The sequence below is a fragment of the Prionailurus bengalensis genome, chromosome E3 (genome assembly GCF_016509475.1).
Source record: "Prionailurus bengalensis isolate Pbe53 chromosome E3, Fcat_Pben_1.1_paternal_pri, whole genome shotgun sequence".
NCBI classification, from domain to species: domain Eukaryota; kingdom Metazoa; phylum Chordata; class Mammalia; order Carnivora; family Felidae; genus Prionailurus; species Prionailurus bengalensis.
Window position 1 is genome coordinate 41,674,585 of NC_057357.1, and position 12,329 is coordinate 41,686,913.

General features: G+C 58.6%; 3 protein-coding genes and 1 long non-coding RNA gene across 4 annotated transcripts; 1 reads left to right on the plus strand and 3 right to left on the minus strand.

Annotated features, from left to right (window-relative positions):
• Positions 1 to 401: 401 nt before the first annotated feature.
• Positions 402 to 2,562, plus strand: LOC122471946. The gene is made up of 3 exons (XR_006294316.1): positions 402 to 449; positions 1,333 to 1,339; positions 2,438 to 2,562. It is a non-coding gene; the product is annotated as an uncharacterized LOC122471946 (long non-coding RNA).
• LOC122471943 (hemoglobin subunit alpha) lies at positions 2,440 to 3,260 on the minus strand. Its single transcript, XM_043561176.1, has 3 exons — positions 3,121 to 3,260; positions 2,806 to 3,010; positions 2,440 to 2,662 (listed from the first exon to the last, which is right to left on the minus strand). Exons 1-3 carry the CDS (start codon positions 3,213 to 3,215, stop codon positions 2,534 to 2,536), a joined length of 429 nt encoding a protein of 142 aa, XP_043417111.1. The 5' UTR covers positions 3,216 to 3,260; the 3' UTR covers positions 2,440 to 2,533.
• A 1,613-nt stretch (positions 3,261 to 4,873) lies between these two features.
• HBM (hemoglobin subunit mu) lies at positions 4,874 to 5,672 on the minus strand. Its single transcript, XM_043561178.1, has 3 exons — positions 5,539 to 5,672; positions 5,174 to 5,378; positions 4,874 to 5,067 (listed from the first exon to the last, which is right to left on the minus strand). Exons 1-3 carry the CDS (start codon positions 5,628 to 5,630, stop codon positions 4,939 to 4,941), a joined length of 426 nt encoding a protein of 141 aa, XP_043417113.1. The 5' UTR covers positions 5,631 to 5,672; the 3' UTR covers positions 4,874 to 4,938.
• A 669-nt stretch (positions 5,673 to 6,341) lies between these two features.
• On the minus strand, positions 6,342 to 7,856 carry LOC122471944 (hemoglobin subunit zeta). The gene is made up of 3 exons (XM_043561177.1): positions 7,708 to 7,856; positions 6,717 to 6,921; positions 6,342 to 6,562 (listed from the first exon to the last, which is right to left on the minus strand). Exons 1-3 carry the CDS (start codon positions 7,800 to 7,802, stop codon positions 6,434 to 6,436), a joined length of 429 nt encoding a protein of 142 aa, XP_043417112.1. The 5' UTR covers positions 7,803 to 7,856; the 3' UTR covers positions 6,342 to 6,433.
• Between the last annotated feature and the right edge of the window lie 4,473 nt (positions 7,857 to 12,329).

The following is a 12,329-nucleotide window of genomic DNA, read 5'->3' on the forward strand; positions in this document are numbered from 1 at the left end:
GGGTGATAAGGCTGGTCAGACCCCACAGCATGGGGCAAGGGAGGAGCTTCCGGTGGGGTGGTAAGAAGGGGCAGGAACTCCAGCTGGTGACAAGTCCCTTGGGCTAGTAGGTGGTGTGATGGGCACGAACATCAGAGCTTGGCCAGGGGAAAAGGGAGGGAGGGGCCACCGCTACGTCCTTTCCTGGGAAGAAGACTTCCCTTTGGGGACGGGTGGGGGGGCACCACCCTCTGCCCCCATCCCTCTCCTAGGGCCCTCCCGCAAGACCTTCCCTGTGTGTCCAGGAGGAAGTAATGGTCAGACTGGGAAGAAAGAAGCTCTGGACAAGTCTCAGCAATTCCCCCTTCTGCTCCACCTCCTGGTGTCTGTTCCTCTAATTTTGTTTACACAGGACCCTCCCCCTAGCTCAGTCCACTTTCCCTTCCTACCTCCACGCTTTTCCCGATTCTGTCAGAGCCAGAGGCCCTCTCCTGGCCCCCCAAAAAGGATAAGACACTGGGGGCTTAGAGGCATACAAGACCCACCTCCCAGGCTAGGGACAATCCCCCCTTCTTCATCTTGTTCCAATCCCTCTGCCACTGAGTCCTTCTAGGGCAAGACTGAGGAACATATCTCAGCTAATGGCTTACATTCTTAACATGGGCAGAGCTCCCACATATATATAAAAGGGAGAAACAAATGACTAATGGGAACAATGGACAAAGCATATTAACAGGAAATTAACAGAAATGTAGAAATGACCGGGCGCCTGGATGGCTCAGTTTGTTGAGCCACCAACTCTTTATTTCAGCTCAGGTCATGATCTCACGTTGCATGGGATTAAGCTCCATGTCAGACTTTGCTCTGATGGCAAGGAGCCTGCTTGGGATTCTCTGTCTCCCCCTCTCTCTCCTCCTCCTCCACCCACACCCCCCCCCCCACACACACACTCTTTCTCTCTCACTCTCTGTCTCAAAATAAATAAATAGGCATTAAAAAAAAAGAAATGGAGAAATGACCAATAAATCTGTGACATGAGAAAGAGCTGGATACGCTGCTGGAAGAGATGTAGTGGAGACACAGTTCCATGAGAAAAGCAGGTTGCAGAAAAATATCTAGGGTATGACGATACTTGTAACCAAAAAGAAGAATGTAGTCATAGATGTAGCTGTGTCCCCTCAGCACAGGATAGAAGCCAGTGGGCTCAGTCCCAAACTGATAACTGTGTTACTTCTGCAGAGGTGTGGGACAGGGCACAGCGACTCTCTTTCCCAACTTTGAATAACACAAAAATGGTGTATGTGGGTGTGCATGTGCACGTGGCTTGTGTGTGAAAGCATGGGCGAATTTTAGTTTATTTGTTTATAGTAGGCTCCATGCCCAGCACAGAGCCCAACAGGGTGCTTGAACTCACAACCATGACACTGAGATCAAGACCTGAGTTGAGATAAAGAGTTCGACGCTCAATCTACTGAGCTACCCAGGTGCCCCCTTAGTTTACTTCTTAAGTGTTTTCTATATTTAAGTAAAAGTGAATTGGGCTCTGGGGCGAAGGAAGGGTGTGCAGTGCAGGAGGAGAGGCAACCCCCACTGTCCAGAGTGGGGAGCAAGGGGCTCTGTCACTGTCCTGAGACAACCCAGGACTGCGCGCTGCCCTGAGCTCAGACTGGGCTGGAGGCCCTGGTGGGGTCCCTAAGACGGTTGCAGAGCCCAGGTGGGGTGTGTGAAGTTGAGCCCAGGGCTTCAGCACTGCCGCCAGGGGACTTTCCAAATACTGTTCGCAGCACCGAGGCAGAACTTCTGGGAGGCCCCAGGAGCCTTGGCCGTTTGAATAGGGGGAGCAATGAGCTGGGGGACACCTGGCTGCACAAACAGTGAGCTGTTAGTGTGCCTCACAACCTGCAGGACAAGGGAGCAAGGCGCTCTGCTAAAGGGCTTCCCCAAGTGCACCTTGACCATTCCCCCAGCTCATTGCCCCACTCTTCTTCCCCGACTCTACCCCACCCCTGCCGTCCCCTGGAGGGTTACTGTGACCCAGGAAGGGTGGGAGGGTCTGCAACCCCCTTTCCAGCCCACCTTCCCTCTGATAGGAAGGAGGTGGGAATCTCCAAGAAACTGTCCAGCACCCGCATTTGCACCAGGAGTGCTGTGTTTTTGTGGTTTGTTTTGATCTAGACTGTTTAATGGGAGTTAGACTTCAAAAGAAGGTTGCAATCTTAAGACTCCCCTACCTCTTACCCCAGAGAGGGACCCTTGGAAGTCTGGCCCTTCCCAGGCCTGAACACGGTTCAGCACATTCCTGGAAGCATCAGCCTTACTCCCCTGCCTTCTCCCTCCGAAGTCAGAGAGGTCCCTGGTACCAGTGGAGGAGAATCACTGCTCCCCCACCCCCCCAACCTCACCCCCCTCCACGACACCACACGAAGGCCAGCGACAAAGAAGACAGAGGCGGACGGAGGCTGCAGCCCACTCAGACTTTATTCAAAGATCAGGAAGTTCGGGTGCCCGGAGCCCAAGAGGCCCCGGGCCCTCAGGACGATCGCCCCGGCTTCACTCAACGGTATTTGGAGGTCAGCACGGTGCTCACAGCGCTGAAGAACTTGTCCAGGGAGGCGTGGACGGCGGGGGTGAATTCCGCGGGGTGGTGGCAGGCCAGGGTCACCAGCAGGCAGTGGCTCAGGAACTGCGGGGAGGGGGGACGTCAGGGGGCGTCGGGGGACGCGGCTGCCCGCACTCCACCTTCTGGAACCCAGGGGACTCTCTGCCCTCCTGCCAGCAGGGCCCGGCGAGCCCTCCACCCCAGATGTCCCCCAGCCCGGTGCTCACCTTGAAGTTGACGGGGTCCACACGCAGCTTGTACGCGTGCAGGTCGCTCAGAGACGACAGGGCGTTAGGCAGGTCGTCTATGTGGGCCACGGCCTGCGTCAGCGCGTCGGCCACCTTCTGGCCGTGGGCCTGGACCTGAGCGGAGCCGTGGCTCAGGTCGAAGTGGGGGAAGTAGGTCTTGGTGGTGGGGAAGCAGCAGAAGGTCCTGCCGGGAGGAAGAGGTGGGCGAGCCGCGGTTAGGCGGGGCGGCGCAGGACAAGGACCGCGAGGGGTCGCTGGGTGCCGGGTGCCCACAGGGGCAAGTTGGGTGCTCACCTCTCCAGGGCCTCTGCGCCATATTCGCCAGCATGGGACCCAATCTTACCCCAGCAGGCCTTGACGTTGCTCTTGTCGGCGGCAGACAGCACCATGGTTGGTTCTCTCTGAGTCTGTGTCGGGACCAGAAGGTGCGGGGCCGCGAGGGCGCGGAGCCTTTATGCCCCGGGCGCGCGGGGCGCGCCTGCCCGGGCTGCGCTCATTGGCTGGCGCGGGGCCAGGAGGTGCGCTGGGCCGGCGGCAGCCCTCCCTCTCCCGGTTCCGCGCAGGCAGACGTGCCTTCTCCTATCCGGCCCCCGTGATTCTGGGAAGGCTACACAGGTTCCCCACCCATCTGTCGCGCACCCACGTTCGGCCCCAACCTGGGCTGTTTGCCGCTGGAGAAGGGGAGCACGGCTATTTTCTAAAGTAAAACGAGCTGCTTTCGCACCAGACTTTCCCGAGGACCAAGGACTGTAGATTGTCCGTGTTAAGGTGAAGGTGAAGGAGATAATGAGGGTTGACACCCTCCAAGCCCTCCTGCCGCCACTGGTGGGCCGGCGCTCCTAGGCAGCGCGGGGTTAACAGGTGAAGGCGCAGACCGTGGATGGGGGTGGGTAGTTCGGCTTAGGCTCCAGCACCCTTCGGACTTGATTGTGGACTGCCACTGGGGCTCAGGGCTCCCTGCAGGAGCGGGTCCCCGCACCCGCCGAGACTGCTATCTGGGGAACCTTCCTCATTCCGAGTTGGGAGAGTTTCCAGGGGCCCTGGCCTTATTCCCTGGTCCACCAAGGTTCTGAGCAGAGAGCTAAGATTCCTGCCCTGTTGCTGCTGAGGGGAGAGATTGACCCTGGTGCCGGCGGGGGTGGGGAGAGCAGGCGAGGAACGGCTTGGCTGGGAGACTTGCAGATACTGAAAGGCATAGGTGGGGCTGGATGGCCAAGTGCCTGCCAGGCACTGAGCCTGCCTCATGATCTTTTAAATTATTTCAAAAGACCCAGCGAGGTAGGGCTTTTTGTTGGTCGTCTGCTCTTCGTTTGCTTTTACATTGATGCGTTAGGCTCCTACGGCCCAGGGACATGTCCAGTGTCACAGAGCTTATCCTGTGAACCGGGTCGGAACCCTGCTGTGTGTGCCTGGTCGTGGCCATCGGGACATCCCATCCCAGTCTCCCCCCCCCCCCCCCACAAACTTCAGAGAAAGAACCCAACTTGGCCAGGGCAAGGTTTGCTGCAGATTGAGAGTCGCGGGGAGGGGAGAAGGCGCCGAGGGTCAGAGGAGGCCTGGCCCCTAAGTCTGTTTGACCTCAGGCCAGAAACCTGACCCTTGGGCCTGGTGCCCATGTTTGTCTGCAAAAGAGCTGCGAATTCTGAATTCTGGCTCCCAGCTCCCAGTGGGAGGGTTGGAGGAAGAATGAAGGAGTAAGTACGGGAGTGGGTGAGTGCAGACGTGCTTTGGAGCTGGGTGAGAACTGCTCCCAAAGACCCCTGTCATCCTGGCACCCACTTTGCCCCTCCCATTTCCTCGGCAGAGGAGGGCACTTGTTCTGTTCAAGCCTTTAGGGGTCCACACCCTGCCCAAGATCCAGCACCCTCAGCCCAGCAACTGCCCTCATTTCAGAGTTTGGAGAGAGCCAAGGACCGGCTCCTGGGCCCCTGGTTCTTGGTCTGCAAGGGTTCGTGATGGCGCCCTAAGATTCCAGGAGTCTGCGCGTGGGACCCAGAGTTTCTGCCCAGCTTCTCGGCCCACCTGCTCCCCAAAGAACACACACGTGCAGGGTCTGGCCATTTGAGGCCTGTTTATTGAGACGCACAGACCTAAGCCGGTGGGGCAGGGGACTCATCGGTACTTCTCAGTCAGCACCATGGCTACTTCTGTCAAGAACTTGTCCCACGCCGCCTGCATCTGCACGGTGAACTCGCCCTGCAGGTGGGAGGCCAGCATCACATGGAAACACTGGATCAGCAGCTGTGGGAGGAGGGGCGGATGAGAGGGGGTCTGCTGCAGCCACTTTCTCCTTTAACCCCAACCCCGGCTGCCGGCGCCAACTCTACCGCGGCGGGGGCGGGCTCACAGGGAAGTTGGCGGGGTCCACGCGTAGCACTTGCGCGTGCAGGTCGGCGAGCGGGCTCAGGGCGGCGCGCAGGTGGTCGGTGTGTTGCACGGCCACGCCCACCGCCTCGAGCACGCGTTGTCCGTGGGTCAGCAGCTGAGCCTCGTCGGGGCAGACGCCCAGGTGCTTGAAGTAGATCTTGGTGCTGGGATAGACCGTGAAGAGCCTGGTGGAGCAGGTCGGTGAGTGAGGGTGGCCGCGTGGGGTCCTTCCGGCGCCGGCACCTCCCAGACACCCGGAACCCCAGCCTGGCCCGCCCCTCTGACTCGGGCCCCCAACCCCTGTGTCCGCCTCCCTGTGACCCTGGAAACCCCGCCTCAACCCACCTGAGCAACAGCTCCGCCCCGAAGGCCGCCTCGTGGCCGGCGATCAGGTCCCAGACCTGCGCTACGTGGGCGCGCTCTTGGGCGCTGAGCATGGCGCCTGCCGGGCGTGCGCTGGCGGCCCCACCCGCCGCTCCCGCCTCCTTATAGCAGCCCCCACGCCTTCCAGACGCCCCACCCGCCCTTATCTGCGGGACCCTCGGCCAGCTCGGGGAAATGCCTCCAGCCCAGGTCCCGATCGCTGCAGAGGCCACGGCCTGGGGCGGGCGGGGCCGGGGGTTACCGGCACCGACTCACGCCGCTGTGTGTGCGTGCTTTTGCTGCAGACTTGCGCGAAATCGGGAGAGCCTCCCCTGCGGGCAGCGTCAGAGCCTCTGCAGGAGGGAGCCAGTGGAGGGACTGGGAGAAAGGGCGCTGGGCAGGGACGCTTCTTTTCCGCTAGGGACACGGGAAGCGTATCGTGGGTCCCCGCAGTGCGGGACCTATGGTGTCAGGCTTTGAGGAAAAGCCCCCTGAGTGCCGACACGCACCCCACACGCACGCGACACGCTGAGTAAAGCGACGATCTTTGGGCGATTTGGGAAGCAGGACAGGAGCAAACGCACCTCGGACCCTGGAGAACCAGCCTGGGGCCGATCTACTCTCTCCCGATTCTGGGGTCCGCAGGCGCAGGAATCGAGCCACAGCGCCCTCGGGGTGGCCTCCAGGCCGGTGGTGACGCTGGGGTCCACCGCGTTCCCGTGGCTTACGCTTTCTATGCCTCACTTTCTCCCCTCCTTCGGCCAATACTGAGAACGCAGGACCCATTCCATCCGCATCCATTTATTGGGGGCAAAATTGAGGGAAGTTGCAGGGGCAGGGGCGGGGTCGCAGCCGGCCCCCGGCCTGGCGGCGGCGCTCAGCGGTACTTCTCGGTCAGGACGCAGGACACGATGGACAGGAACTTGTCCCAGGCGGTATGGGCGTCGGCCGTGAAGTCAGCGGGGAAGTGCGAGGCCACCGTGACCAGCAGACAGTGGGACAGGAGCTGGGGGGCCCGGAGGGCGGCTCAGCGCGAGGCCGGCGTGCTCTGCGGGGGCTCTGGGGTGGGCGGAGCACCTTCGGCGGCCGAGACCCCGCCCCGTCCCGTCCCCCCCTCCCCCCTGCCTGGTCCCCGCCAGGACCCCGGCCCCCGCGCGCACCTTGAAGTTGACCGGGTCCACGCGCAGAACGTAGGCGTGCATCTCACTCAGCTTGGACAGGGCGCCCGCGATGTTGTCGATGCTCTTGACCGCATCGCCCAGGGCGGCCGCCACCTTGGCGCCGTGCGTGCGCAGGTGCGCGGAGCCCGGGCGCAGGTCGAAGTGCGGGAAGTAGGTCTTGGTCTGGGGGTAGCTGGCGAAGAGCCTGCGGGAGGGCGGGACCTGAGCATTGGAGGAACGTGGGCCCCCGTCCACCTCTCTACGACCCCTGCGTCCTTCTCCGAGCTTGAGGACCCAAGTGCGACCTCACCACCGCCCTGGGGCCTTCCAGCTCAGCAGGTGCACCACCTCCTGAGGTGTGCTGTGCTCTGACTGCTGCCCCTCCCCCAAGCTGCACCCCATGGTCCCAAGGCCTTCTGCCTCCACACCCTCCCAGCACCCAGGCTCGCCCCTGCTCCCCACCTCAGCCCTCTTCCAGGGTCTCCTTGCTCCCAGCTGGCCCTGCACACCCACCGTAGGCCTCCAGCCCGTTTTCGCCTGTCCTCCGGCCACAAAAACCTCCTTCCCAACCCCTGACCGGGCTCCTGCTGTACCTACCGTCTGCCAGAAATAATGCCACCTGCAGGCACATTGCAAGGGAGAACTCGTAGGGAAACCACCTGGGACCACCTTGCCCCAGGATTAGAGACCCTGGTGCTTGTAGATGCTTGACTGCCTCCTTAGGCATGTCAGGTGTTGGGGGAAACACATCCACACCCCTCTGGTGAGATGCTGGGCCTGTGCTTGTTCAGGACTCAGTGAGCATAGGGTCCATCAGAAGTCTGTGCAAGTCATCTGCCCCCCTCACTGACCCCTTTCTCAGAGAACCCCCACCTCGCTGACCCCTCCTTAGGGACCCTTTCCGCAGAGAGCCCTCTCCTCACTGGCCCCTGTCCTCACCAACTCCACACTGTCACCGACGGGGCTCCACCCCAGCCCATCTGGCACTCACCTCTCCAGGGCCTGGGTGCCAATGGCATCCGCCTGAGTGGAGATCTTGCCCCACATGGACAGGATGATGGTCTTCTCAGCCTTGGTCAGAGACATGGTGGTGGCTGAGCTGGAGCCGGGTGTGCCCAGGACTGGCCTCTGTGTGCTCACCCCCCGGGATCCCTTTATATACACAGAGCTGGGGTGGGGGCCAGGCTGTGGCCATTGGTCTGGAGAGGGGAGAGGACTGTGGGGGTGGGGTCTCTTATCAGGCCCAGTGAGGATGGGTGGTCACCAGTCCCTGGTGGGACTGGTGGGGTGAAGAAGGGCTAACATTCCCCCCTGCCCGCACTGGGCCACCGCCTGAGTCCAGGTTCCAGGGAGGTAGGGGCCCAGTCCAGGGACTGACCTCTATAATCATGGTCGCCGAGTTCCCTGTCCTTGTGATATTAGGATGATCTAGAAGGTAGCAGACTTTCACAGAAGCACTCTCTCCTCCTTCTTTTATTTAAGCTTCTGTAGCATCACCTTACAGATGAGTGAATGGAGGTCCACAGAGGGAACCTGAGGCCAGGTGTCACAGGGTGTGAGTGACAGTCTTGGCTTCAGATGCTCTTGCCTCTGTGTATAGCGCCTTCCTCACCGGGATAAGGTTCTTCTCCCCCACAGGCCAAGTCCCTCAGCAGCTTGACTGGGAGGATTCTCCAAGCTGGGCACCCAGGCTGGGAGGAGGCTGGACTCTTCACACAGAGTCTGGGGTCACCCGAGCCTACATTCCTACCTGTCACATCCCGTCACAGCCTGTACTATTTACATCTCTTTGCCTCTTACTTTATTCCCTTTCCCCTCTCTACCATAAGGCAACCATTTTAATGTGCTTAATATGTGCCTTTAGTTAGTATGTGTTCTTGCAAAGGGTGCATGAATTTTGAGTTAAATTATAGCTAGGGGCATCTGGGCGGCTCAGTCGGTTAATCGTCCCACTTCGGCTGGGGCCCACAGTGCACCGTTCAAGCCCCTGTGAGGGAAAGTGTGACAGGAAGAGCCACTGAGGAAGCTCGGCGCGCCCTCCCCCCACCCCCTGCGAAACTCCTTGCTCATCCAAAGATGGTAAGGTCCAGGATGGCCCAGCTCAGCTGCCACCTCACAGCACATAATGGTTTTAGTGACATGTACTCAGTGTGGGAGCCCAGTGAGAACATGGGCACAAGCAAACAAAAGAGAAAAAACATGATCAGATGGTATGTCCTGCTTTTTTCCCCTTCCTATTAAAAATTCCTGTATTTCCAAAAAAGCTGTGCTTATGAGGAAATGTTTATTATGTTAAACTTTTAAAATCAAGTTATAATTTAACTTTTAAAAAACATTTTTATTTATTTTTGAGAGAGAGAGAGAGAGCACACAAGCTGGAGAGGGGCAGAGAGAGAGGGAGACAGAATCAGAAGAAGGCTTCAGGCTCTGAGCTATTCACACAGAGCCCAATGTGGGGCTCGAACTCATGAACCATGAGACCATAACTTGAGCCAAAGTCGGACACTCAACTGACTGAGCCACCCAGGTGCCCCAGGAGAGAGAATCTTAAGCAGGCTCCACACCCAGGTGCCCCTTTAAAGAGTTAATTAAAAAATTAAACTTGGGGCACTTGGCTGGCTCAGTTGGTAGAGTGTGAGACTCTTGATCTCGGGGTTGTGAGTTCAAGTGCCACATTGGATGTAGAGATCACTTAAAAATCATAAGAGGTGCTTGGGTGGCTCAGTCGGTGGAGTGCCTGACTCCTGATTTCGGCTCAGGTCATGGTCTAATGGTTTGTGAATTCGAGCCCCAAGTGCGGCTCTGTGCTGTCAGTTCAGAGCCTTTTTGGGATTCTCCCTCCGTCTCTCTCTGCTCCTCCCCCGCTTATCTCTCTCTCTCTCTCTCCCTCTTTCTCTCTCCAAAAAAATGGTCTCTTCTCACCTGCTTGTCTTCAGAGATAACCCTTTAATTATTTTCCTAGGACTCTGCGATAAGTTACGAACATGCATATAAGGGGCGCCTGGAGGCTCAGCTGAGAGCATGCGATGCCTCATCTCGGGTCCTGAGTTTAGACCCCACACTGGGCATAGAGATTCCTAGTGTGTGTGCACGTGCGTGTAATAACCCAGCCTGTGAGAACTCACGTGGGGGGAGGTTCTCCCTGTTCCCAATCCAGGGCTGCCAGGGTCCTCCCCTCCAGCTCTAGAGGGGGGCAGTTAGCATCTGTCCTCGAAGGGATCCTAAAAGCCACCCTTCCTGTTCGTAAAACAATACGTGGTTCTTGAGACCTTTTGAAGGAGTCTACAGACTATGGAGGTGGATGGACATCACGAGTATCTTGACACTAACGTTTTAGGGTTGTTTTCCTTGCTTAGCCGAACTCCCTCGAAATTGCATCTTTACGTCCTACAACTCAGCACGGGTGTACCTGTCACAGCTCTGGGTGAATTTGAACCAGTCACCTGGGAAGCCTTGACCTATGATTCCAAAAGTCGCCATTTGAGGCTCCCTGGGGGTGCCCTTGCTGGCTGGGTGCTATCACTGTCACTAAGCAAGTCTGAAGTTCGGCAGAAATGATTTCCCTGTCCACGTCTTGACAGAAGATGGGAACGGTATTCGGGCCCAAATCTGGGGTGAGGAAGGGACCCACAGGAGACTGCCAGCCCCTTACCTTGGAAACTCCTCCCAGGAGAGGGTCTCCAGCGAAATGGAGGGTGGGGAGAGGATTGGAGGAACTCTCAGTGCGCCAGGCCTGGGACGGAATCAGCCTTGGTTCAAAACTGGTCTTAGGCTTCCAGCCCTGACCTCCTTCCAACCTCGAATCCCCAGAGGCTCAGGCAGAGGCAGGGACTGCAGATGAGACCGGCCCTTGACCCAAGAGAGCATTGCTGAGAGGAGCAGGGGAGAAGCCAGGGAGGGCCTGAGGGCAGAGCACAGGGACTCTTCCCTAGTCCCCAGGGCATCCACAGAATCCCCTCCTCCTGCGGGATGGGGCCTCGGATGCCCAAGCCCGTCCCAGACACACCTCCCAGTCTTTACCCGAGTGGTTAGTGCAGCTGGGAGTACACTTTGCCCCCCGCCCCCCACATTTTCTACCCTTCCTTTCTTCTTTTGGATAGGCTTGTGTCCTCAGCCCTCAAACTTGTGCTGCAGCCCCCATCCTGTCCCCCTCTCTGCCAGCCCTCTGTCCACCTCATGGCCTTAACTTCCATCTGTGACCTGGGACTCCTGCTGGCATCCGTGCACATGTCCTTTCTGAGCTCAGACTTGTACCCAGGGAGTATTTCGCGGCCTCACCCGTGCATCTCGCATGAGGCCCCGATCTTCCCTCAAAGCCTCTTCCTCCCTGCTCCTGCCCTTCCCCGGGGCCTGGTGACAAGCAGCACCATCCTCTCTTCCCAAGGCTCGGGCCAGAAACCACAGTCCTCTTGGACGTTCCTCTCTCATCCCTGAAAACTGCTGTGGTCTCTGATCCTCTGCGAGCGAGCCGAAGTCTCCTGCCCCCATCCCGCTCCCTGCCATCCCAGCCCTGCTCCCCACTTTCTGTCCTCCTCAGTCCTGCCTGGGGCCTCTCCCCGGAAGGCCCTTCCCCAATTTGGTCACTCCCTTAAGTGTCACCTTACTAATAGGTCCAAATTGACCACCCCATTAAAAATTGCAACCCCCCACCCCTGCCTGTGCACTATCTTGCCTGCTGTACTTTTTTCCCCCTCAGAAAGAACGTTTTTATTCATTTTTCAGTGGACTATGAGATCAGGAAGGCAGAGAATTTTTGTTTTAGTTTTGTTTCCTGGTCTACTCCAAGCTTCTTAAACAACCAGGACTTCCCAGAGCAAGCTCCCCAAAAGTACTTGAGTGCATTAATGGTCCTCAACCCCCTGAGCCGGTGGCCCTGCCTCCCGGATGCAGAGCCCGGGGCTGGGAGCAGCAGAAACGCTCGGCCACTACCTGCCCGATGGTGGACAAGGAGGCTGGCTTCCTGTCTTCATGGAGCTGACAACACACTCGAGGCTTCAGATCCACCAGAACAGATGGGCACTGGTTTTTTGGAACGTGAAGGATCCCTGGTGTCATCTGGGGCCTTGGGGTAGCCGAGGCCCAGAGTGGAGGAGAGGTTGGCCACAGTCACAAAGCCCATTGGAGGCGGGGTGAGAGCCTCAGGAGACTCCTCAGATTCACGTCTCTCCCTGGGCACCTCCGAGGCTGATGCCAAAGACCCAGCTCCTGGCAGACAGGCACGCGAGACCACACCTCGTGTCCCACACCCACGCTCCTGGGCAGGAGTCCTTCTGAGTCAGAGTCCTCGCTGGAGAAGGGGGTCCCAACTTGGGCTCCTCCTCCAGGGCAGAGTCTCTCCTGCACCGAGAACCCTAGACCCTAATGTCAGGCAAGTGGCAGGAGCAATCTCAGGCAGGCTCCTGAAACCCCCCAGAAGCTCCGTGCACTCTTCATGGATTACATGTGACCGCCTATCCCCGGCCAGGCCAGCTTTAACTGCTGGAGACACAGCAGGGGACACCCAGAAATGCCTCCTCTCTGGAACTGATGTTCTGGTGTAGAAGGTCTGCAAGACAGAGTGAGTGCAGGAGGTGAGCACAGCAGTGAGAAAGAGGAAAGCAGCCCCCGGTACCT

What these genes read in the sequence shown, in the direction of transcription:
- LOC122471944 (XM_043561177.1), bottom strand. Translation starts at nt 7,802, where the DNA reads ATGTCTCTGACCAAGGCTGAGAAGACCATCATCCTGTCCATGTGGGGC. An exon ending in GGCACCCAGGCCCTGGAGAG is followed by an intron (nt 6,922 to 7,707) that starts GTGAGTGCCAGA and finishes GCCCTCCCGCAG; the next exon opens with GCTCTTCGCCAGCTACCCCC. An exon ending in TGGACCCGGTCAACTTCAAG is followed by an intron (nt 6,563 to 6,716) that starts GTGCGCGCGGGG and finishes CGGGCCCCCCAG; the next exon opens with CTCCTGTCCCACTGTCTGCT.
- HBM (XM_043561178.1), bottom strand. Translation starts at nt 5,630, where the DNA reads ATGCTCAGCGCCCAAGAGCGCGCCCACGTAGCGCAGGTCTGGGACCTG. An exon ending in GGGGCGGAGCTGTTGCTCAG is followed by an intron (nt 5,379 to 5,538) that starts GTGGGTTGAGGC and finishes CTGCTCCACCAG; the next exon opens with GCTCTTCACGGTCTATCCCA. An exon ending in TGGACCCCGCCAACTTCCCT is followed by an intron (nt 5,068 to 5,173) that starts GTGAGCCCGCCC and finishes CTCCTCCCACAG; the next exon opens with CTGCTGATCCAGTGTTTCCA.
- LOC122471943 (XM_043561176.1), bottom strand. Translation starts at nt 3,215, where the DNA reads ATGGTGCTGTCTGCCGCCGACAAGAGCAACGTCAAGGCCTGCTGGGGT. An exon ending in GGCGCAGAGGCCCTGGAGAG is followed by an intron (nt 3,011 to 3,120) that starts GTGAGCACCCAA and finishes TCCTCCCGGCAG; the next exon opens with GACCTTCTGCTGCTTCCCCA. An exon ending in TGGACCCCGTCAACTTCAAG is followed by an intron (nt 2,663 to 2,805) that starts GTGAGCACCGGG and finishes CCCTCCCCGCAG; the next exon opens with TTCCTGAGCCACTGCCTGCT.